This window comes from Ovis aries, chromosome 14 (genome assembly GCF_016772045.2).
Source record: "Ovis aries strain OAR_USU_Benz2616 breed Rambouillet chromosome 14, ARS-UI_Ramb_v3.0, whole genome shotgun sequence".
Taxonomy (NCBI): domain Eukaryota; kingdom Metazoa; phylum Chordata; class Mammalia; order Artiodactyla; family Bovidae; genus Ovis; species Ovis aries.
In genome coordinates, this window is record NC_056067.1 from 13,759,287 (window position 1) to 13,785,074 (window position 25,788).

At 48.8% G+C, this 25,788-nt stretch overlaps 1 protein-coding gene across 7 annotated transcripts in view; it reads left to right on the top strand.

The window, feature by feature from the left end:
• The window catches only part of ACSF3 (acyl-CoA synthetase family member 3), a 43,705-nt gene that overhangs the window by 11,249 nt on the left and 6,668 nt on the right, over positions 1 to 25,788 (top strand). For 4 of the 7 annotated variants that reach the window (XR_006055905.2, XM_042230784.1, XM_042230782.1 and 1 more), the window contains exons 5-8: positions 674 to 819; positions 4,403 to 4,515; positions 22,276 to 22,402; positions 25,657 to 25,737. Coding sequence is in view for 6 of the 7 variants with exons in the window: in XM_042230784.1 (XP_042086718.1) it covers positions 674 to 819; positions 4,403 to 4,515; positions 22,276 to 22,402; positions 25,657 to 25,721 (451 nt within the window). In the remaining variant the exon portion in view is untranslated. The remainder of the gene's footprint in view (positions 1 to 673; positions 820 to 4,402; positions 4,516 to 22,275; positions 22,403 to 25,656; positions 25,738 to 25,788) is intronic. The other 3 variants (XM_027977749.2, XM_042230781.1, XM_027977751.3) reach the window with 1 other exon arrangement.

Consider the following 25,788-nt stretch of genomic DNA (forward strand, 5'->3'; position numbering starts at 1 on the left):
CTGCCTGGGTTCTGCATCCGTGTCTTTGTTCTGTCTCTGGGTCCCTCTGTCCATCTATCTCTGTCTGCCCACCCGTCTTCCAGTGGAGCCTGAAGGATGAGGGTGAGAATGTCCTATCTGAGCCCACATCTGCAGGCTCTCAGCAGCCTCCCAACCGCCGCCCCCCCCCCCCCTCGCAGATACCCTTCCTAACAGACATGCTAGCTCTTCGGCCCCATCTGTGGCGCGTTTGGTCTCCATGTTGCCACGAGTCTGCAGACCACGGCTCCTCTCCGTTTGTAGTTGCTCGGTTCACCTGGGGGTGCAGGTACGGAAGTGACTAGTTTGGCAGGTCTTTACAGGTCTGATGACATGTGCACCGAGAGCCCGGACAGCCGTGAACTTCACACCCTCTGTGTATCTGATTCCTGGTTCTTACGAGGAGCTCAGGAAGGGTTTCCTGGAGAGAGTTCCCGACTGCCCGAGATGAATATCTGATCTGGGCCTTCTGCTCCCGTTTAACCGGTCTCTGCTCCTCTTCTGTAAGATGCTTGGTGGAACTGGTGCCCTCTGTGAGGGTGCCACCCTCCCACGAGGCACTGCTTTGGGGCCCCCAGGACAAGGATGGCATGCACTGTGCTGAAGCAGCCGTATGCTCCTGAGAGACTGAGATGCCTGTGGTTGTGCTGGGCAGGTTGATGGTCTCGGGCTCTGCTGCGCTGCCCCTGCCAGTGCTGGAGAAATGGAAGGGCATCACCGGCCACACTCTGCTGGAGAGGTACGGGATGACGGAGATTGGCATGGCCCTGTCCAACCCCCTGACCGCCGCTCGCCTGCCAGGTATGAGCAGCACCCGCCATCTGTGTCCTCCCTCTGCTCTGGGTCCTTGGGTGGACCAGTCTACAGGCGATGCTGCCCTGCTGGGTTAGGGGAGCCTTCCCAGGTGACCCTGGATTCCACGTGACCCGGAAGCCATGTGCTTGGTAGAGCACCCCCGGCTGAGTGCTGCATCCTCCAGACCAGGTCACCTGTGGCCCAGAGCCTCCCATCCAGGTTCCCTGAGCCACACAAGGGCAATGGCAACAGAGGAGATGGTGGGTGTGGGGGGCAAGGGAGGAAGGGCCCCCACCTGTGCTTGGTGACCTGCATGCCTCTGGATGGCCTGCTGCTCTGGGAGGCCTCCTGCCCTTTGGTCTTCCTGTCCCTCCTTCTCTAGGGCATTCCACACAAACAGCCTTCAGATCTCGGATCCCTGAGAGGGAACCTTAGGGCAGAGTCCGAAGCCTGAGACGTGAGCCTGTTCTGTTCTGGGCTCTTTTCCAGCCCTCTTGGCCTGTCTCCTCCAATTTGTCCAAAACACAGGAGGAGTCTCAGAAATAAATCTAAGGTGATTCTGTGCCTTTACTTCTGTCTGTCCATTCACTTGTCTTATATGGACAGTAAAAGGCACCCTTCTTGGGGGGTGGTCTGTGAGTTCTCAGTATGTCCACCATCACTGTCAGGTAGACGACTCTGAGTCACCTCAAGAGCCTCCCCACTTTGTGGTCAGCACCTCCCCCCTGGCCAGCGAGCAGGTCCCTGGTTGCACTCCCTGTAGCTGTGCATCTCCTGGACCGTCACACAGACTCAGCCTCTGGACCTGCCTTTGGGGTCTGTCTTCTCTCACGTGGTAGGACGAGTCTGAGACACATCCTGTGCCAAGCATCATCTATGGTGTTCATGGGCTGCCTTTTGCTAACCTGTCCACCACTGATGGATACTGGATTATGTCCAGTCTTGGACAGTTACTAGTCAGGCTGTTGTGAAGGTTTGTGTGCAGGCTGCTGTGTGAACATGTCCTTACATCTTATGGGCAGATGCCTCAGAATGCAACTGCTAGGTCACAAGGTGGGTGTGAACTGTGCACAGAACAGTCCCGAAGCAGAGTTGATCTTACCCCCGACAGATGAGGACCCTGAGGCTTGAGCAGGTGTTCATGCTCTGTTGCCACCAAAGACAGCCGGGTCTGGGGTAAGAGAGGGGCCAAGAGGTGGGCAGGGAATCTCCGGTCAAGACCAAGAGCAAGTTCAGGCTGGGAGCTGGGACCAGGGCCAGGATAGGATTCAGCAGCACAGGGCCACTCGGGCGTCTGCAGGAAGGTGTGGGGCACGCTTGGGGTAGAGGCAAAGACCAGGGACAGAGGGACCTACGCCAGCGCCCTCCTAGGGTGAGGCCCCGGGGGTGACCTGGACACGCACTGACGGGAGGCTGCCAGCACTTACTGGGCCCAGCCAAACAGGCACCCCAGGACCCAGTGCAGCACGGCCTCCAGCCCCAGAAGCCAGGAGGGGACATAAGGCAAAGTTACCCGGACACAGCTAACACCCATTTTAAAGGGAAACAGAAGGATGACGTGACCCTGACCACAGCCAGCATGCTCCTTGGTGGACACGACCATGCAGTGTGGGAGGGGCTACGTCACAAGGCAAAGAACAGGGCTACGCCTCCATGTTGTGGGAGGGGCCGCATCCCCGCTCTGTGGGAGGGGTCATGCCCCTCTCTGTGGGCGGGGCTGTGTCAGGCAGTGCGGGAGAGGTCACGTTCCATGTTGTGGGTGGGGCCGTGTGCAAACAGTGTGGGAGGAGTCACGTCCCATAGGATGAGAGGGGTTGTATCACGCACTGTGGGCGGGGCCACGTCCGTGCAGCGTGGGAGGGCTTTGTCACACGAAAGGGAAGGGGCTGCATCACACGCTGTGGGCAGGCCGGTCATGTTCATGGCATGTGGGAGGGGCTGCATCAACATCATGTGGGACAGCTTTCTTTCTGGGCTGACAGAAAGTTCTGGAACTAGATAGGGGTGCTGCTTGCACAACGTCGTGAATGTGCTAAGTGCCACTAGTTCTATGCCTTATACTAAATAACTGCATCATATATAGATTTTGCTTCCGTTTTAAAACCTTTGGGAGCAAAAGAGGAGGAGGCCCCTAAAACCTTAAAAGACAGGCGGAAATGAACAAGACGTCACCATCTAGCAAACTGAGACCCGGTCACAGACTCTCCCAAGAGTGTGGATCCCAGAATACTGAGCAGCTCGTGGACTTTGCCTACTGGGTTTCCTGGGGGTTTTTCAGTTCAGTTCACTCACTCAATCGTGTCCGACTATTTGCGACCCCATGGACTGCAGCACGCCAGGCCTCCCTGTCCATCACCAACTCCTGGAGTCCACCCAAACCCGTGTCCACTGAGTCAGTAATGCCATCCAACCTCATCCTCTATCGTCCCCTTCTCCTCCCGCCTTCAATCTTTCCCAGGATCAGGTCTTGGCATCAGGTGGCCAAAGTATTGGAGTTTCATCTTCAACATCAGTCCTTCCAATGAACACCCAGGACTGATCTCCTTTAGGATGGACTGGTTGGATCTCCTTGCAGTCCACGGGAGTCTCAAGAGTCTTCTCCAACACCACAGTTCAAAAGCATCAATTGTCCTGCGCTCAGCTTTCTTTATAGTCCAACTCTCACATGACTCCATACATGGTCATGACTCCATACATGACCACTGGAAAAACCATAGCCTTGACTAGATGGACCTTTGTTGACAAAGTAATGTCTCTGCTTTTCAATATGCTGTCTAGGTTGGTCATAACTTTCCTTCCAAGGAGTAAGCATCTTTTAATTTCATGACTGCAGTTACCATCTGCAATGATTTTGGAGCCCAGAAAAATAGTCTGACACTGTTTCCACTGATTCCCCATCTATTTGCCATGAAGTGGGTTTTTATCCTGTGACAAATGTTAAAATAAAGGGCCTGAAACCTTGAAATGAAGGCTCAGACACCAGGCCTCTGGCCCTGGAGGCTCTGTCCCACCTCAGTTGTTCATTACAGTGTCGTCGTGGCCACCACCTGCCCTCGCTTTTGCAAGTTCAAAAGTTGATTGTAACTATGTGGAGGAATGCACTGAGCAAACTACAGGGATCTAATAAGTGAGCCAGGATGCTAGCTGCATCACTCCTGCTGTGAGGATGCCCACTGCCCCCGCCCCACACCTATTCCACTCTTGCCCCTCACCAGAGACAAATTACAGTCACTTAGGCCCTGACTACCCAGACAGGTGCTCAGTGAGGCAGACGTACCCTGCATCCAGCTCTGGGTGCTGGGCGACCACCAAGGTGACCTGAAGACCTTCTGGGGCATTTGGAGCCCCAGCTGCTGCTCTGTGGTTCTACCTAAGGCTCTGCTCTTGGCTGCTGGTGCTTTGCCCCTCGGTATGCACCTGACCCTAGGTGGGATCCTCCTGTCTGTGCACGAGACGGTCCACGGGTCTCCCCCCACCCCACCCCAGTGTGCCCACATGACGTCAGGCAGCTCCCAGCACCTCCGCATGCGGGCACTCTCCAGAATCCTACTGACCACCTCTGTTACTTGTGCCTTCCCGCCCCTTGCAGGCTCTGTGGGGACCCCGCTGCCTGGCGTCGAGGTGCGCATTGTGTCAGAAAACCCACAGAAGGACGGCTCCCCCTACATTATCCATGCAGAGGGAAATGAGGAGGACACCAAGGTGAGTCTATTCGCACTGGTGGCACGTGGGCATTGCACGGCCATTACCACCCAGCAGGCCAGGGGCAGAGGCAAAGTCCCTGCTGCACGGGGCAGCCCCTAGACCACAGCAGTGCTGGTGGGCCTTGACTCCGGGCACTGCTGGTGTTTAGGGCGCTGCCCGCCATGCAGACAGTGCAGAGCAGAGTGAAGCCAGGTTTCTCCCCAGCTCCTTCCTCTGAGCCATGTTGAGGGGGGTCAGGAGGACCTCAGCTAGGACAGCCTGAGCTGATGGTGAGACTGGCCCCCCAGTCTAACAGTCACCCCTTTGGAAAAAATTCACTGGAAACGGAGATTCCTGCTTGGGAAGCCACTGTCTGCTGTCTGTGTTGTTCTAAGATCCGGAGGTGAAGGGAAGCAAGGACTGTGGTCTCGTTTCAGTGAGGACTGTCACAGCTACAGGCCTGCTGGTCACCAGTGATCAGGATCACAGAAGAGGTCGGGATTGATGGGAAGTGGAATTTTTAAGAGATTGTTTTATGTACAGCAGCTCTTTATACTGTGGACTGCTGTTAAAGCTGAAAGTACCAGGGGTTCCTCATTTCAGCATTTTTTTTCTTCCTGCCCATATTCTAGCGTCACTCCCCGTGCCCCCCACCCCACCCCTCACCTGTGCCTGGAGGGGCCCAGGCATCCCTGCCCTTGTGGACCTCAATCTCATCATGGGAGATGGCAGCATCCAGGAGATGGTTGTTGAATGTCTGAGATCGAGCACGTGGGGGGAACTTGGGTGGTTTTTACTGTGATTTTATGAAAAATGACATCAATGCTGTGGCCTGGGCATGGGTTGGAAAAAAATTTTCGGGCAAGAGGCAGAATGAGAGGAGAATGGAGTTTATTAGGATGGGAGACAGTGAGCTGAGACCTTTCGTGGGCTAGTAGCCAGTGTTTACAACCTCAAAACAAAGGTCCTGCTGAAAGAGTGGCATTAGGTGATTGGTTAGGGTGCTATAAGGTGGGTATTTTTAGCTAATGTGAGGTCAGGGAGCTGCTGGTTTAGATCCTGGGGGCTCATGGCAATGGTTGCTATGGGACTCGGTTGTTCTGGAGATGACCTTGGTATAGGACTCCACAGTCAAGAAGTATGTGTTCCTTTAACGCAAGAACCTCTCACCTGGGTTGCTTTTGCTGGGCTTGTGCCCTCTAGGCCTCTCCTCCCAGGCGTAACGGGCCTCTAGACCAGCCTTGTTCACGTCCACAGTGTGTGGGCAGCTTTCAGGGTGGCCTAGAGCTCCCCGGCCCTGGTCATCACTCCCTGACCATGCTCTGCCTGGGCTCTAGCATCAGCCCAGCTGGTTCAGGGCCGACAGCCACACTCACATCCCAGGATCCTTTTCTGGCTCTTGGCCTGTTCCCTGAGGTCCCATCTGCCTCCTCATGGACTCCTGCCCACACCCAAGTCACCTGCCCCAGCATCGAGCCCTCCCTGCAGTATCAGGGCAGCTTCCCCCCGCACCCTTCTCCCCGCACCCCGCCTCGGACGCTCAGCCCACCCCCCATTTTTGGTGTTTTTCCAGGGACCCCGCACTGGAGGAGGTCTCCCCAGCAGAGGAACTGTGTGGGTAGTTGGGCCCATAGGCACCAGCAGCACAGACAGCATGGGGGCCCTTGCACCACCCTCCTCCAGGTGCCTGAACACCTTTCTGCGAGATATCTCGAGACCTGCTGGAGAGAAGGCGGGGTGGGGAGCAGGTCCCTTCTCAGTCACAGCCAAGCCTAATGACTTTGTCCCTGTGGGGCGAGCAGCCCACCCCCTCCGCCAGCTCCTGCTCCAGCCTGTAGGGCCCTCCTCACTGAAACATGCTCAGAATAGGAGGCTCCAAAGTGGCAGCCCGGGCCCTGAGCACCTTGATAGTCAGAGAAGGAAGCGAGTGGTCCACAGAAGTGGGGGCTCCAGGGCCCTGGGGACAGCAGAGGTGAGGAAGCTTGGGACTTGGAGCTCTAAGTGGCGTGCTCTGGAGTGTTTCCAGTTCAGTTGAAGGGCCCGTGGGAATGCAGCTGTCTGGATGGCTCACCAACAGGTCTTTTGCCCCCTCTGCCACGCATCTCCCCCCTCATGCTTGTGCTCACGAGAGGGGTGGCAGCGCCCCCATTCCGAGGCTGGGTGGGACTTGGGGTACTTCTCACTGCCCTGCCCCTGTAGGGACCCTGTAGAGAGAATAAAGTGAGTCTCCACGCAGGGGCAAAACCTGCATGGAGCCTACGCCCAGCTTTCCACGCTTAGTGGGACAAAGCGGCCATGGTGAGGCCCAGAGGCATGGCACCCGGGCTCAGGCCTTGCTGGGGGGAGCTGGACGCAGGTACTGTGCACTGCTGATGGCGGTAGAGGAGGACACGGGCTCCTAGGTGCGCACCTGGTTTGAACACGTTGCTGAAAAGTACTGGTTATGTCCCTGACCCGGGACTCGCAGCAAAACCCTCCAGCTCTCATCTGATGGCTGCCCGCACTCCACACAGTCCAGACAGGAGGGACTGTAATGTTCGGAAGTCAGGGGGCCTACTGGTGTTGTGGTTCAGGGGTTTTGTTAATACCTAATTGAAAATCACTTCAAACTTATAGGAAAGTTGCAAAAATACTTGAGTCAGGAAAGCCCGCTGGCCTGTGCCCAGTGCACCTGTCCTTCCCCATGCATGCGGGCTCACCCTCCTGACGGTGGGCCCAGGCGGGCGTCCACTCCTGCCGGTCCTTGGCTCACTGCCTGCACACCCCACCACCCCACCTCCGTGCAGTGACACCATGTGACAACTTCCTCCCCTGCAGGCTCATCAGGGGTCTTATTTTTTCCATATGGAGATCTAGTTGTTCATATGCTATTTGCTGAGAAGACAACTCTTTCTTGTTTGTAAAGTATATACCTGTGGATCACAATAAACTGTGGAAAATTCTGAAAGAAATGGGAATACCAGACCACCTGCCTGCCTCTTGAGAAACCTATATGCAGGTCAGGAAGCAACAGTTAGAACTGGACATGGAACAACAGACTGGTTCCAAATAGGAAAAGGAGTACGTCAAGGCTGTGTATTGTCACCCTGCTTATTTAACTTATATGCAGAGTACATCATGAGAAACGCTGGGCTGGAAGAAGCACAAGCTGGAATCAAAATTGCCGGGAGAAATATCAATAACCTCAGATATGCAGATGACACCACCCTTATGGCAGAAAGTAAAGAGAAACTAAAAAGCCTCTTGATGAAAGTGAAAGAGGAGAGTGAAAAAGTTGGCTTAAAGCTCAACATTCAGGAAACAGAGATCATGGCATCTGGTCCCATCACTTCATAGGAAATAGATGGGGAAACACTGGAAACAGTGTTTATTTTTGGGGGGTCCAAAATCACTGCAGCCATGAAATTAAAAGATGCTTACTCCTTGGAAGAAAAGTTATGACCAACCTAGATAGAATATTTAAAAGCAGAGACGTTACTTTGCCAACAAAGGTCCATCTAGTCAAGGCTATCGTTTTCCTGTGGTCATGTATGGATGTGAATGTTGGACTGTGAAGAAAGCTGAGCGCAGGAGAATTGATGCTTTTGAACTGTGGTGTTGGAGAAGACTCTTGAAACTCCGTTGGACTGCAAGGAGATCCAACCAGTCCATTCTAAAGGAGATGAGTCCTGGGATTTCTTTGGAGGGAATGATGCTGAAGCTGAAACTCCAGTACTTTGGCTACCTCATGTGAAGAGTTGACTCATTGGAAAAGACCCTGATGCTTGGAGGGATTGGGGGCAGGAGGAGAAGGGGATGACAGAGGATGAGATGGCTGGATGGCATCACTGACTCGATGGACATGAGTCTGAATGAACTCCAGGAGTTGGTGATGGACAGGGAGGCCTGGCATGCTGCGATTCATGGGGTCGCAAAGAGTCAGACACGGCTGAGCGACTGAACTGAACTTATATACCTATTTGAATATATGTGTTGTTGTTTAGTTGCTCAGTCCTGTCTGATTCTTTTGCACCCCAAGGGTAGCCTGCCAGGCTCCTCTGTCCATCTCCTCTGGGATTTCCCAGGCAAGAATACTAGAGTGGGCTGCCATTTCCTTCTCTAGCGGATCTTCAACACCCAGGGACTGAACCCACGACTACTGCATTGCAGACGAATTCTTTACTGCTGAGACTCCAGATACATTTTCTTCCATTGATATGTGTATCTGTTCTTCTGCAGTACCACAGTCTTGACCACTGTGACTTTATAGTAAATCTCAAAATTGTAGTGTTAATCTAGCAACTTTATTCTTATTCAAAGTTTTTTTTTTTTTTTTTTTGCTGTTCTAGTTCTTTTGCTTGCCCATACCATTTTAGAAATAGTTTGCCTATATCTACAAAAAATTCTTTTGGGAGCTTGGTGAAAATTGCATTCAACTATATATCAGTTTGGGGAGAGTTGACATCTCTACTCTAAGGATTCTTTCAATCTGTAAATGTGGTACACCTCCCCATTTACTTAGTTCTGCTTTGGCAGGGGTTGTGTGAGTGAGATCTTCAGCATGCTGCTGCTGTACATGTTCTGTTAGATTCATACCTGAATATTTCCTCCTTTCTCCATCCCTTACTCCTTTTTCTCTCTTTCAGTGATTGTAAGTGCAGAATTTTTTTTGGTTTTTGTTTCTAATTATTTATCCCTAGTATATAGAAATAGGATTGATTCAAGGTATTCACTTTGTATCTTGGTAAATTCATTTTTTAACTTTCAGTTCAGTCGCTCAGTTGTGTCTGACTCTTTGCAACCCCATGGACTGCACCACGCCAGGCCTCCCTGTCCATCACCAACTCCTGGAGTTCATTCAAACTCATGTCCATTGAGTTGGTGATGCCATCCAACCATCTCATCCTCTGTCCTCCCCTTTTCCTCCCACCTTCAATCTTTCTCAGCATCAGGGTCTTTTTCAACTGAGTCAGTTCTTCGCATCAGGTGGCCAAAGTATTGGTGTTTCAGCTTCAGCATCAGTCCTTCCAATGAATATTCAGGACTGGTCTCCTTTAGGATGGACTGGTTGGATCTCCTTGCAGTCCAAGGGAGTCTCAGGAGTCTTCTCCAACACCACAGTTCAAAAGCATCAATTCTTTGGCACTCAGCTTTCTTTACGGTCTAACTCTCACATCCATACATGACCACTGGAAAAACCATAGCTTTGCCTAGACAGTCCTTTGTTGGCAAAGTAATGTCTCTACTTTTTAATATGCTGTCTTGGTTGGTCATAGCTTTTCTTCCAAGGAGCAAGTGTCTTTTAATTTCATGGCTACAGTCACCATCTGCAGTGATTTGGGAGCCCCCCAAAATAAAGTCTGTCACTGTTTCCATTGTTTCCCCATCTATTTGCCACGAAGTGATGGAACCAGATGCCATGATCTTAGTTTTCTGAATGCTGAGCTTTAAGACAACTTTTTCACTCTCTTCTTTCACTTTCATCAAGAGGCTCTTTGGTTCTTCTTCTCTTTCTGCCATAAGGGTGGTGTCATCTGCATATCTGAGGTTATTGATATTTCTCCCGGCAGTCTTGATTCCAGCTTGTGGTTCATCCAATCCAGTATTTCTCAGGATGTACTCTGCATATAAGTTAAATAAGCAGCGTGACAATATACAGCCTTTATGTACTCCTTTCCCGATTAGGAACCAGTCTGTTGTTCCATATCCAGTTCTAACTCTTGCCTCTTGACCTGCATACAGCTTTCTCAGGATACAGGTCAGGTGCTCTGGTATTCCCATCTCTTTAAGAATTTTCCACAATTTGTTGTGATCCACACAAGGCAAAGGCTTTGGCATAGTCAATAAAGCAGAAATAGATGTTTTTCTGGAAATCTCTTGCTTTTTTGATGATCCAACAGATGTTGGCAATTTAATCTCTGGTTCCTCTGCCTTTTCTAAATCCAGCTTGAACATCTGGAAGTTCATGGTTCATGTATTGTTGAAGCCTGGCTTGGAGAATTTTGAGGACTACTTTCCTAGTTGTGAGATGAGTGCAATTTTGCAGTAGTTTGAGCATTCTTTGTCATTGCCTTTCTTTGGGATTGGAATGAAAACAGACCTTTTCCAGTCCTGTGGCCACTGCTGAGTTTTCCAAATTTGCTGGCATATTGCGTGCAGCACTTTCACAGCATCGTCTTTCAGGATTTGAAATAGCTCCACTGGAATTCTATCACCTCCACTAGCTTTGTTCATAGTGATGCTTTCTAAGGCCCACTTGACTTCACATTCCAGGATGTCTGGCTCTAGGTGAGTGATCACACCATTGTGATTATCTGGGTCACAAAGATCTTTTTTGTATAGTTCTATGTATTCTTGCCACCTCTTCTTAATATCTTCTGCTTCTATTAGGTCCATACCATTTCTGTCCTTTATTGAGCCCATCCCTGCGTGAAATATTCCCTTAGTATCTCTAATTTTCTTGAAGAGATCTCTAGTCTTTCCCATTCTATTGTTTTCCTCTATTTCTTTGATTGATCACTTAGGAAGGCTTTCTTATCTCTCCTTGCTAGTCTTTGGAACTCTGCATTCAATTGGGTATATCTTTTCTTTTCTCCTTTGCCTTTTGCTTCTCTCCTCAGACAACCATTTTGCCTTTTTACATTTCTTTTTCTTGGGGATAGTCTTGATCACTGCCTCCTGTACAATGTCATGAACCTCCGTCCGTAGTTCATCAGGTACTCTGTCAGTCAGATCTAACCGCCTGAATCTATTTCTCACTTCCACTATATAATTGTAAGGAATTTGATTTAGGTCATACCTGAATGGTCTAGTGATTTTCCTACTTTCTTCAATTTAAGTCTGAATTTGGCAATAAGGAGTTCATGATCTGAGCCACAGTCAGATTATATTCTTTGGCTGCAAAGAATACAATCAGTCTGATTTTGGTGTTGCGGATCTGGTGATGTCCATGTGAACTCTTCTCTGGTGTTGTTGGAAGAGGGTATTTGCTATGACCACTGCGTTCTCTTGGCAAAACTCTATTAACCTTTGCCCTCCTTCATTCTGTACTCCAAGGCCAAAAATGCTTGTTACTCCAGGTATTTCTTGACTTCCTACTTTTTGGCTTTAGCACTTTTTAAAAATTATTTTTCCTTGAGATTTTCTACATACGCAGTTGCAAATAGAACAAATTTATTTCTTCTTTTCCAATCTGTATCCCTCAATTCTTTTTCTTGACTTATTGCCCTGACTAGGATTTCCTGTATGATGTCAAATAGGAGTAGTGAGAGTGAATGTCCTTTACCTATTTCTGATCTTATAGGGAAGGTATTTGCTCTTTCACTGGTAAGCATGACAGTAGCTAGACTTTTTGTAGATCCCATTCCGTTTTTTATATGCTGAGAGTTTTTTCTCATGAATGGATATTTTCAAATATCTTTTCTGTGTTAATTTCTTCTTCCTTATTTGGCCGCTAATATGATGGGTTATGGCCTACCCTAGTGGTTCAGACAGTAAAGAATCTGCCTGCAATGCAGAAAACCCGAGTTCAATCCCTGGGTTGGGAAGATCCCCTTGAGAAGCGAATGGCAGCCCATGCCAGTATTCTTGCCTGGAGAATCCCTTGGACAGAGGAACCTGGCAGGCTGCAGTCCATGGGGTCGGACACAACTGAGCAACTAACTCACATGGTGATTGCACTGAATGATTTTTCTTTTTTTAACATTTACTTATTCGTTTGGCTGTATTGGGTCTGAGTTGTGGCACTCGGAATCTTGGTTGCCCCATGCGACAGTCTCTCACTGTGCTGCGCGGGCTCTCTGGCTACAGCCCCATGAACTGTAGCCCACATGTGGCACCGTAGTTCCCCAACCAGGGATCAAACCCTTGTCCCTTGCATTGCACAGTGGATTCTTAACCACTGGACTACCAGAGAAGTCCCTGCATGATTTTTCTAATATTGAACCAGCCCTGCATTTCCAGGACACACCCCACTTAGTTATGGTATATCATTCTTTCTATATAGTATTGGATTTGCTTTACTGACATTTGTTGAGGATTTTGGCATCTGTATTCATGAGGGATTTTAGTCTGTAGTTTTCTTGTACTTTTTTCTGTGTTGCATATAAAGGTAATGCTAGCATCATAAAATTATTTGGGAGGTGTTCCCTCTTTTATTTTCTAGGGAGGATTGCATATAATTGGTGTTATGTATTTTATAGAATTTCTACCTATCCGTCAGGCCTAGTGGTTTCTATTTTTTATTTTTGGAAGGTTTTAACTATGAATTTAGCTTCTCTAATAGTTATAGACGACTCAGATCATCTCTTACATTTGGGGTGAGTTTTGGTAGATTGTGGTTTTTGAAAAATTGAATACTTTATGCATGAAGTTTTTCACAGTATTCCTTTATTGACCTTTTAATGTCTGCTTAGTATAAAGTGATATCCTTCTCACAACACATATTGATAATTTGTCTCTTCTATTAATTTTTTTCTTTGTTATTCTTGCTAGAATTTTATCCATTTTTAAAATGTTTTTTAAAAAAAATTCACTTCAGGATTCCTTGATTTTTCTCTATTTCTTTTCTCTTTGCAATTTTAATTGGTTTCAGTTTTTATCTATATTGTTTCTTCTGCTTGCTTTTGACTTACTTTTCTCTTTTTCTATTTTCTTAAGGTAAAACTTTAGGTTATCGATTTGAGACTCCTTTTTTTCTAATATATGCATTTAATGATATGAACTTCCCTCTAAACGTTGCTTTAGCTTTGATGGTCTAGTTGCTAAGTCAGGTTTCCTTCTCCAAGAGATCTTCCCAACCCAGGGATCGAACCCATGACTGCTGCATTGCAGTTGAATACCACTGAGCCACCAGGGAAGCCTTACTTCTGAAATTTTGATACATTGTATTTTAATTTTCATTATATTCAAAATATTTTCTAATTTCCCTTAAAACTTTTTCTTTGACTGATGGATAAGTTAGAAGTATGTTGTTTATTTTCCAAGTTTTAAAATTGTTTCTTTTATTGATTTCTAATTTAATTCCCCTGCAGTCAGAAATGGAGAAGGAAATGGCAACCCACTCCAGTACTCTTGCCTGGAAAATCCCATGGACAGAGGAGCCTGGTAGGCTACAGTCCCTGGAGTCATGAAGAGTCGGACACGACTGAGTGACTTCACTTTCACTTTTCACTTTCATGCATTGGAGAAGGAAGTGGCAACCCATTCCAGTGTTCTTGCCTGGAGAATCCCAGGGATGGAGGGGCCTGGTCGGCTGCCGTCTATGGGGTCGCACAGAGTCGGACACGACTGAAGCGACTTAGTGGCACCCGCAGCAGCAGTCAGAAAACATACTCAGTATTATTTCAGTTTTTATAAATTTGTTGAGATGTGTTTTATGACTCAGAATGTGGTCTTTCTTGGTGACTGTTCTGGTACACTTGAACAGTGTGTATTGTGCTGATTTTGGTTGGCGTGTAAATGTCCCTTAGATGAAAATGGTTGATGATGGTGTTCAGGTCTCTCTGATATCTGTGCTGGTGAAGAGGAACTAAAGAGCCTCTTGATGAGGGTGAAAGAGGGGAGTATAAAGGCTGGCTTAAAACTCAACATTCAAAAACTGAGGTCGTGGCATCTGATCCCATCACTTCATGGCAAGTATAAGGGGGAAAAGTGGAAGCAGTGACAGATTTTCTTTCCTTGGGCTCCAAAATCACTACAGATGGTGATTGCAGCCATGAAATTCAAAGACGCTTGCTCCTTGGAAGGAAAGCTGTGACAAACCTAGACAGGGTATTATAAAGCAGAGACATCACTTTGCTGACAAAGGTCCATTTAGTCAAAGCTATGGTTTTTCCAGCAGTCACGTGTGGATGTGAGAGGTGGGCCATAAAGAAGGCTGAGCACTGAAGAATTGATGCTTTCAAATTGTGGTGCTGGAGAAGACTCTTGAGAGTCCCTTGGACTGTAAGAAGATCAAACCAGTCAATCCTAAGGGAAATCAATCCTGAGGATTCACTGGAAGGACTAATGCTAAAGCTAAAGCTCCAATGCTTTGGCCACATGATGCAAAGAGTCGAATTATTGGAAAAGACCCTGATGCTGGGAAAGATTGAAGGCAAAAGGAGAAGGGGGCAGCAGAAGATGAGATGGTTAGATATTATCACTGACTTAATGGACATGAATTAGAGCAAACTCCAGGAGATAGTGGAGGACAGAGGAGCCTGGCCTTCTACAATCCATGGGGTTGCAAGAGTTGGACACAACTTGGTGACTGAACAACTGTGAAGCTGCTGGTAACATTCTGCTGTTAAATTTATTTTGTTTGTATTAATATAGACGCTTCCTGATCTATGGCTTGGTTTCTTCTGACTGGTGTTTGCATGGCATATATTGTTCTATCCCTTTGCTCCTAACCTGCCATGCAACTGTATTTGAAGTGAGTTTCCAATAGATGGCACATGTGTGTGTTAGTCGCTCAGTCATGTCCGACTCTTTGCGACCCCATAGACTGTAACCCGCCAGGCTCCTTTGTCCATGGAATTCTCTAGGCAAGAATACTGGAGTGGGTTGCCATGCCCTCTTCCAGGAGATCTTCCCGACCCAGGGACTGAACCAGATTCTCCTGCATTGCAGGCAGACTCTTTACCTTCTGAGCCACCAGGGAAGCCGTGTAGATAGCACATAGTTGGATCATGTATGTCTTTTAATCTAATTTGAAGTTTTTCTTCTAATTGTTATATTTAGACCACCATGTACATTTAATGTGACTGTTGATATGTTTGAATTTAAGCCTCTCATTTGTTATTTGCTTACTGTTCTGGCCCTCAGTTTCTCATTGCTTGGCTTTCCTGCAACTGCCCTGTTTGGGGTCAATTTTTTTAGTCTTCCATTTTAATTTGCCTGCTGAGTTTTTGAACATACATCTTACAGTTTTTAGTAATTGGTCTAAGGACTACAAAATACATGGTTCACTGCTTGAGACCTACTTAGACTCAACATTGTGACACTTCCAGCAGGACACAGAACTCCTACTACTGCCAAAGAAAAGGTAATCATTGCTCGTGTGAAGTGCTGAGGCTGACAAGGACCCAAATGATGGGCATAGGGACCCCTCGTGGGATAGGCAGAAGGCAGAGAGACTGGGCTCAGCCCTGAAAAGAGCATCAGCAAGAGGGGGTGACAGCCAAGGAGCCGTGGGGGTCACTGGATGGAAGTTTACCAAGATGAAACCTCATGGGTCAGGGGGATCCTGGCTAAACAGGATCCTAACAGGATTTGTACTGAAGGCCAGCTGGGTGGGTGGTCAGCCATCACCAGCGAGGTGGCAGGGGATGAGGCACTGGACAGATAGGAGGGTAAGCAGATATCCGAGTGGAGGGGCGTCTCACTAAACTGACTTAGCTGAGTTCTTGCTAAAACTGGCTTTCTTAGGAAGTACACTTTAGCTCAGTTGGTAAAGAATCTGCCTGCAATGCAGGAGACTGCGATTTGATTCCTGGGTCGGGAAGATCTACTGGAAAAGGGTGAGGCTACCCACTCCAGTATTCTTGGGCTTCCCTTGTGGTTCAGCTAGTAAAGAATCCACCTGCAATGCAGGAGACCTGGGTTTGATCCCTGGATTGGGAAGATCCCCTGGAGAAGGGAAAGGCTACCCACTCCAGTATTCTGCCCTGGAGAATTCCATGGACTGTATGGGGTCGCAAAGAGTCGGACACGACTGAGCGGCTTTCACTTTCACACTGATGGGCCTAGGAGAGGTTTAGGAGGCTGACCGCTGTTGAATGGAGCAGAGGGTCTTTGTCATTCGCTTGGGTCACTGTGTCTTCTCCCTTTTAGGTTGTCGTTGTCATACATAATGGCGCCGTGTATGGCAAGCTTCCTTAGTGGTGCAATTTTTGCTTTTAGTGGTCAAAAATTCACAAGGAAAAGAGTCAGTTTTGTTCAGCCAAATATTTACCAATTCTGTTGCTTTTCCTTTACTTCTGATCTTCCAGGTTCATTCTGACTGAGGAATTTTGTAGTAACTTTTTTAGGTCAGATCTGCTGATGAAAGATTCTTTTATTTCTTTCTTCATCTAAGACTATCTTTACTTTATCTTCATTCTTGAAAGTTAGTTTCACTGGATTTGGAATTCTGGGTTGTCAATTATTTCAATGCCTAAAACATGTTATTCTGTTTTTGTTTTGTTTTGTTTTTTCTGGTCTCCACTGTTTCCGCAGAGAAGTAATTAGTTGTTTGAATGCCTCAAAGTTATACCCTGATGTCAAGAGTTTTGTCTTTCTTTTTAGTTTTCAGTGACTGGATTATGATATGTCTTGGCTTGTATTTCTCTGGGCTTATTTGGGGCTCATGGAGCTTCTTGAGTCTTGAATCTTGAGCCTCTTGAATACATTTCTATATTTCACCAAACTTAAGGGATTTTAAGCTAAATTTTATCAAATATCTTTGTGTCCCTAGCTTTTCCTCTTCTGGGAATCCGATATCATGACTGTTAGCCATTGTGATACTGGTCTTGGCTTCTCATTACTGGTTTATTTTTTCCAGTAGTTTTTTCTCCTGTTCAGGTTCAGTAATATCTATTGCTGTTTCTTCAGGTTCTACGATTCTTTCAGTTTTGCTACTGAGCCCATTCAGTGTTAGTGTTAGTCACTTCAGTTCAGTCGCTCAGTCGTGTCCAACTCTTTGCGACCCCATGAATCACAGCACCCAGGCCTCCCTGTCCATCACCAACTCCCAGGGTTCACTCAGACTCATGTCCATCGAGTCGGTGATGCCATCCATCCAGCCATCTCATCCTCTGTCATCCCCTCCTCTTCCTGCCCCCAATCCCTCCCAGCATCAGGGTCTTTTCCAGTGAGTCAACTCTTCACATGAGGTGGCCAAAGTACTGGAGTTTCAGCTTTAGCATCAGTCCTTCCAATGGACACCCAGGACTGATCTCCTTTAGGATGGACTGGTTGGATCTCCTTGCAGTCCACGGGAGTCTCAAGAGTCTTCTCCAACACCACAGTTCAAAAGCATCAATTCTTCAGTGCTCAGCTTTCTTCACAGTCCAACTCTCACATCCATACATGACCACTGGAAAAACCATAGCCTTGACTAGATGGACATTTGTTGGCAAAGTAATATCTCTGCTTTTCAATATACTATCTAGGTTGGTCATAACTTTCCTTCTAAGGAGTAAGCATCTTTTAATTTCGTGGCTACAATCACCATCTGCAGTGATTTTGGAGCCCCAAAACAAAGTCTGATGCTGTTTCTGCTGTTTCCCCATCTATTTCCTATGAAGTGATGGGACCAGATGCCATGATCTTCGCTTCCTGAATGTTGAGCTTTAAGCCAACTTTTTCACTCCACTCTTTCACTTTCATCAAGAGGCTTTTTAGTTCCTCTTCACTTTCTGCCATAAGGGTGGTGTCATCTGCATATCTGAGGTTATTGATATTTCTCCCGGCAATCTTGATTCCAGCTTGTGCTTCTTCCAGCCCAGCGTTTCTCATGATGTACTCTGCATATAAGTTAAATAAGCAGGGTGATAATATACAGCCTTGATGTACTCCTTTTCCTACTTGGAACCAGTCTGTTGTTCCATGTCCAGTTCTAACTGTTGCTTCCTGACCTGCATATAGGTTTCTCAAGAGGCAGGTCAGGTGGTCTGATATTCCCATCTCTCTCAGAATTTTCTACAGTTTATTGTGATCCACATAGTCAGAGGCTTTGGCATAGTCCATAAAGCAGAAATAGATGTTTTTCTGGAACTCTCGTGCTTTTTCTATGATCTAGTGGATATTGGCAATTTGATCTCTGGTTCCTCTGCCTTTTGTAAAACGAGCTTGAACATCTGAAAGTTCATGGTTGATGTAGTGCTGAAGCCTGGCTTGGAGAATTTTGAGCATTACTTTGCTAGCGTGTGAGATGGGTGCAATTTTGTGGTAGTTTGAGCATTCTTTGTCATTGCCTTTCTTTGGGATTGGAATGAAAACAGACCTTTTCCAGTCCTGTGGCCACTGCTGAGTTTTCCAAATTTGCTGGCATATTGAGTGCATCACTTTCACAGCATCATCTTTCAGGATTTAAATAGCTCCACTGGAATTCTGTCACCTCCACTAGCTTTGTTTGTAGTAATGCTTTCTAAGGCCCACTTGACTTCACATTCCAGGATGTCTGGCTCTAGGTGAGTGATCACACCATCGTGATTTTCTGTGTCGTGAAGCTCTTTTTTATACAGTTCTTTTCTGTGTATTCTTGCCACCTCTTCTTATATCTTCTACTTCTGTTAGGTCCATACCATTTCTGTCCTTTATCAAGCCCATCTTTGCATGAAATGTTTCCTTAGTATCTCTAATTTTCTTGAAGAGATCTCTAGTCTTTCCCATTCTGTTGTTTGGCTCTATTTCTGTGCATTGATCACTGAGGAAGGCTTTCTTATCTCTCCTTGCTATTCTTTGGAACTCTGCATTCAGATGCTTATATCTTTCCTTTTCTCCTTTGCTTTTTGCTTCTCTTCTTTTCACAGCTATTTGTAAGGCCTCCTCAGACAGCCATTTTGCTTTTTTGCATTTCTCTTCCATGAGGATGGTCTTGATCCCTGTATCCTGTACAGTGTCATCAACCTCTGTCCATAGTTCATCAGGCACTCTGTCTATCAGATCTAGTCCCTTAAATCTGTTTCTCACTTCCACTGTATAATCATAAAGGATTTGATTTAGGTCATACCTGAATGGTCTAATGATTTTCCCCACTTTCTTCAATTTGAGTCTGAATTTGGTAATAAGGAGTTCATGATCTGAGCCACAGTCAGCTCCTGGTCTTGTTTTTGTTGACTGTATAGAGCTTCTCCATCTTTGGCTACAAAGAATATAATCAATCTGATTTCAGTGTTGACCATCTGGTGATGTCCATGTGTAGAGTCTTCTCTTGTGTTGTTGGAAGAGAGTATTTGTTATGACCAGTGCGTTCTCTTGGCAAAACTCTATTAGCCTTTGTCCTGCTTCATTCCGTACTCCAAGACCAAGTTTGCCTGTTACTCCAGGTGTTTCTTTACTTCCTACTTTCGCATTCCGGTCCCCTATAATGAAAAGGACATCTTTTGGTGTGTTAGTTCTAAAAGGTCTTGTAGGTCTTCATAGAACCATTCAACTTCAGCTTCTTCAACGTTACTGGTTGGGGCGTAGGTTTGATTACCGTGATATTGAATGGTTTGCCTTGGAAATGAACAGAGATCATTCTGTCGTTTTTGAGATTGCATCCAAGTACTGCATTTTGGACTCTTTTGTTGACCATGATGGCTACTCCATTTCTTCTATGGGATTCCTGCCCACAGTAGTAGATATAATGGTCATCTGAGTTAAATTCACCCATTCCAGTCCATTTTAGTTCGCTGATTCCTAGAATGTCAACGTTCACTCTTGCCATCTCCTGTTTGACCACTTCCAATTTGCTTTGATTCATGGACCTGACATTCCAGGTTCCTGTGCAATGTTGCTCTTTACAGCATCGGACGTTGCTTCTATCGCCAGTCACATCCGCAACTGGGTATTGTTTTTGCTTTTGCTCCATCCCTTCATTCTTTCTGGATTTATTTCTCCACTGACCTCCAGTAGCATATTGGGCACCTACCGACCCAGGGAGTTTCTCTTTCAGTATCCTGTCATTTTGCTTTTTCATACTGTTCATGGGTTCTCAAGGCAAGAATACTGAAGTGGTTTGCCATTCCCTTTTGCAGTGGACCACATTCTGTCAGACCTCTCCACCATGACCCTCCTGTCTTGGGTGGCCCCATACAGCATGGCTTAGTTTCATTGAGTTAGACAAGGCTGTGGTCCGTGTGATCAGATTGGCTAGTTTTCTGTGAGTGTGGTTTCAGTGTGTCTGCCCTGTGATGCCCTGTCGCAACACCTACCATCTTACTTGGGTTTCTCTTATCTTGGACGTGGGTAACTCTTCATGGCTGCTCCAGCAAAGCGCAGCTGCTGCTCCTTACCTTGGACGAAGGGTACCTCCTCACGGCCACTCCTCCTGACCTTGAACGTGGAATAGCTCCTCTCAGCCCTCCCACCTCTCCTTGGATGTGGGGTTGCTCCTCTCAGCCGCCTCCCCTGACCTCGGGCGTGTGGTAGCTCCTCTCGGCTGCCATTAGTCACTTAGTTGTGTCCAACTCTTTGTGATCCCATGACTGTAGCCCACCAGGCTTCTCTGTCTGTGGGATTTCCCAGGCAAGAATACTAGAGTGGGTTGCCATTTCCTTCTCCAAGGGATCTTCCCAACCCAGGGATTGAACCCCGGTCTCTGACACTGCAGGCAGCTTCTTTGCCATCTGAGCCACCAGGGAGCCCATTCAGTAAGTTTTCCTTGTTTCTGTTGTTGTAGTTTTAGTTCTAAAATTTCCATTTGGTTCTGCCCTGTGTCTTTTATTTCTCTGCTGAAACTGTGTATTCCCACGTATTTGCAGTGTTTGCCCTTACCTGTTGGAGCATGTTGATAACTTGTGCTTTAGTGTCTGTCTTAGGCGCACCCAGCACCTCTGCCATCTGGTGCTGTCCCATACTGATGCCCTTTTCTCATAAGAGTTGGTACTTTCTTGGCATTTCACGTGCTGAGTTAACTTTGTATTGTGTCCTAGACACTCTGAGTGTTGTGTCATGAGACTCTGGATCTTGTTCACGTCCAATGGAGGGGTCGGTATTTTTCTGTTTTTGTTATTTAGTTGGTCTAAGTCTGCAACCTGCCATCTCTAAGGTCAGTTTCCATGTCAGTTTCATTTTCACGGCCTCTGCTTTACTGTGCATACCTGCCCTGCAGACATGGCACCCCATGGTCAGGCTGACGTTAGCAGTGCAGCAGATGAAAGATGGCAGTGGGAAAAATGGTGAAATTCAAATAAAGTCTGTGGTGTAACTGAAAAAACAAACACCTCCTCTGAGCAGACGGGGTGGCAGAAGCCCTGCCGGCCTGGAACATGCAGCCCAGTCCCCCTGGGTGACATCACTCCTGCGTGGGAGCCAGGCGGTGGGGAGGGTCCCCTCGCTGTCCACCCACTGTGTCGGTCCCAGGGGCATTCAGCTTTCCATCCAGGCCTCAGACAACTCAGACTATTTTACAGCACATTTCCAAGGGTGTCTTTTCTTTAAAATAGGGGGATGTTCTCCCCACCGAAAAGTTCATCCCAGGTGGGAGCTGATGAGCTGAGCGGGGTTTTCCTGGGGCACTTGGTCTCATGGGTCATAGTTACATTGTTGTCAGCTGAGCCATGAGCGCAAAGCCAGCGAGGCTTTACTGAACGTGGTTCCACCTTTGCTCTGTCCTTTTCCGGCATCACAGACCCCAACTCCATGTCTTAGAACACTCAGCCCCCTTCCACCCTCACCCTGCCCACAGCAGGAAGACTCTAGGGTCCCTGCTTATGACCACCTGGCTCTCCCAGGCACCCAGCTTCTCCCCCTGTAACCCCCGTGGGCCCCCTTCCCGCCCTGCACAGCTGCCAACCCCAGGCTCTTCCTAGGAGCCATGGCAGATGTGGGCAGCTGCCCACATCTCCCATGTCTGAGGTCGGTCTAAGAGACACCCTGAAGACAGTTTCACAGGAGCATGGCCCTCAGAAGTGGACAGACAGGCCAATCATGCTGGGCTGTGAGCTCTAGGACAGGGTGGGCACAGAGGCCTCAGGCAGCGTTTCTGAGGGGGGCATGAAAGGTAGTCGGTGCTTCCCATCAAAGCATCTAATCTCAGGAGAGTGTGTGGGCCTTGGGAGGAGCTGGGGTGGTAGAGACCAGCCTGAAGGGGTGAACTCTGACACCTACCTTTCTCTCTTACCACAGGTGACCCCAGGGTTCGAGGAGAAGGAGGGTGAACTCCTGGTCAGGGGGCCCTCCGTGTTCCGAGAATACTGGGACAAGCCGGAGGAAACGAAAGCCGCCTTCACCTCAGACGGCTGGTTCAAAACAGGTAGGCGGGTGGGTCCAGAGGGGACGAAGGGAAGTCAGTACCGCTGCAGCAGGACACCCCCAGAATCCTCCCTGGAGAGGGGAAGAGGGCACTTTGCATCTCCTGTCTTTAAAGCTGCACCCCTGACACTGTACCCTAGTCCCCCGCAGCCTCTGGAAAGAAGATCCTAAGACTGTGGGCCTCGGGCCAGCTTCCCCCAGCCCTGAAGCCAGACTCTGGCCCTGTCCCTTGCCCGGCCGCCCTGCACGTGGTGATCTGTCTGTCCCTCAAGGTCAGGATTCCCCTCCCGAGGGACCGCTGCTCTCCACATCAGAGACCCTCCCTGCCTTCCCATCCCCACTCCCCCTGCTTCGTAACCCCTTCCCCACCCCCACAGAAGGAGTTTGCTTGCGGTTTGGTTTGGTCCCCTGAAGTCTGCTCCCTGTCACCTGCCTGCACAGTGTGTGTAGCCAGAGCCTGGGGCCCTGTGCAAGGGCAGGCAGGGGTCGCCCAACGTCCGCACACCCAGAGACTGCTCTGAGGTGCCTCACCCCTGCCGCTGTCCTCCATGCCCGTCTCCTTGGTCCCAGTGGTCCCGTTGAGTGCGAGGCCGATTCAGCAGATACTGGGAGTGTTTGAGTTTGTAGCTGCATGGGATTTACTGGTGTGTGCTCGCACAGGACACTCCCAGCAGTTCCTGACATCCAGGAGAGGTGCTCCGGGCATTTGCCCTTTGCTTGTTGCCTGTCTGAATTTCTAAAACTTGCATGCTGAGCACGCATTATGTCACAATTATCTTAATAATCTTAAAGCAATATTTTCCCAAAAGAAAGGCCTGCTCCTCTGTTATCGTGAGACAGCCTCCTAATTAGAAACACATCTCTTGGAAGCTCCTCTGTGGGCAGCAGAGCTGAGGAGAGAGTGATGCACAGCCGTGCGGGCACACGGGTGCGTCTAGGGGTGGGAGAGGCGGTGGGTGTGCCCTTGGCCTGGTGACCCCCTGGGAACCACTCCTGGCCGAGGCACACATGTGAGTCTTCATGGGCTCAGGCAGCGTGGGTTCTCAGGGTAGAATTCACTCTCCAGTCTGCCGCCATCATGGGCCTCAGGTCACCGGGTGACAGAGCAGGGCCATGTGCATACCCCCCAGCAGTCCTGGGGTGCTGGGGCCCCGTCAGGTGGGGCTCAAGGGAGAGGGGGCAGATGAGAGTTCCCTGGAGCAGAGCAGAGGCCTGCTCCGGGGGCCCTGGCTGGTGCCGGCAGAGGGCTCAGTGGTTGGGCCCCAGGGCCGGGACAGCTGTTCATGCATTCCAGCTTCCCTTTGTAAACGTTGAATTCATACAGGCCAGCCTGGTGGCAACAAGATTACTGCTGCCCTTGAAAGGCAGGGTTTAAGAAATACAACTTTAGGCTCATCCTGCTTTTGTGTGTCCCTCCTGGAGCCCTCTGAGCATCCTGACTTGGAAATCTGACTTCTTTGTGGCCATCTTCCTTTATTTTTAAACTCAGCTAAAGCTGCAGTCTTTTTCTTTAAAAGCACGGGAACCAAAGCCCTGTGGACTTTGCCAATAGCAGGGCTCGCGCACGCCGGGCCGGCAGCGTGCAGTGAGGGGCAGTCAGCATAACACGTCTCAGTCCCTGGTCGTGATGAATATTTCAGTTGAAAGGAATAGCATGCATTAATTATCGTAAAGAGATGTCTTTAGGAGAAAATGATTTTGAAATTCAGTTTAATTTCATTGTAATGCGCAGCAAACAGGAAGGGAGTCTGTGTGTTTAATTGGCTCTCGGGGGTGAGGCCTGGAAGCCGCGTGCCTTTGTCACAGGCCATTAGTGATACAGGCTGCATAATGTGCGCGGCAATCAGCTCACAGCTGCCGCTCCTGCGGGGCAAGCGAGTGGGATATTAAGTAGAAATCAGGATGAATTAAACTTAACCCTTTCCCCGACCAGCCCTCCTGCCACACACATTCTGGCCCAGGCTGCAGGGGGCTGCGTCCAGGACTTCTCAGAGGATGAGGGGAGAGAGGCCGCCCTCCCCAGCCTGCACAGAGCCCAGTTTCTATTGCCTGGAGCTCCCTGCCAGCCCCTGGGGTCCTGGCTGCTGCTCAGGCAGGAAATCAGAGCCCTCCCTCCTGGAGCGCCCCCAATGATGACCCTAAATGCGTCCCACCTTCCACACGTGCGTGTGCACGGGCTCAGTGCTGGCCCCGGGTTGGGAAACGGTGATGCTAGAACTCCCTCCTCAGGGCTTTACACTGACCCCACTGTCGAAAACGAGGATGTGGGACAGACGAATGTAAGGACACAGGATGAAGCTAAAGAGAGAGATGAGGACACAGACAGCCCGGAACAGATGATGACCGAGGCAGAGCCGAGGACACGGGACAGATGTGGGGACGCAGCACGCATGTGGGAACGCAGAACTGAGCCGAGCCAGTGCTGCGATCGTCCTGCCCTCTGGACTCAGTAGAGCAACTGGCCACTGAACAAGGAAACAGAAACGTCACCTTAGCCTTATTCTAGAGAAGGTCTTCTGGGGCTTCTCTGGTGGCCCGGGAGTAAAGAATCTGCCTGCCAGCAGAGACACGGGTCCATCCCTGACTCGGGAGGATCCCACGGGCCATGGAGGCACTGAGCCATGCACCACAACCACTGAGCCCGTGTGCCCGCCCTAGAGCCCAGGCTCTGCAGGAAGAGAGGCCACCACAGTGAGAGGTCCGCTCGCTTGCCACAGCTAGAGAAAAGCCTGCCCACTAGCCAAGACCCAGCACAGCCAAAGTTAAACATGAAAAAAGAGACAAAGTCTCTACCCTTTAAAGGTCTCCTCACACGGTGTGCTGTTAGTGACATAGGAGATTGAACATCCCTGATGATAAATCCACACATTTGTAGGAGAAGCTCAGGTAGCTGGGGAAGGGTGCGTAGGAAGCCCACCAGAATGTAACAGGGTACCTTGGCACTGAATTGATGATCCCTTTTTCTTCTGTTAACGAGCACACAATGATATTACCAGAGAAAAACCTTAAAGGGTATTTATCTAAAAAAGAAGAAGATTCACCAGCAGAAAACAGAAGGGAGCCATTCCGTGGCCCTGCGCATACTTGGCTGAGCGTGGAGTCCACTGAGAGGTTGGGGAGCCCAGGACATGAGGGCTGACCCAGGCCGAGAGCATGGCCCCCTGCGCCCAGAGCCCAGGAGGGAAATAAGGCCATAGGCAAGTGGAGGGGAAGTGCGGTCGGCCATAAAAATGCAGAAACTGTTTCACTTCCCAGTGGTGAAAGGCAAGTATGGAGACAGACTCCATCCACCAAACTGGCAGAGACTCTTCTGGAGCTGACGCTCAGTGCTGCAAGGTGGGTGCTTGGCTCCCACGGGCGGGGTGTGTGTCAGGAGGGCTCCTAGGA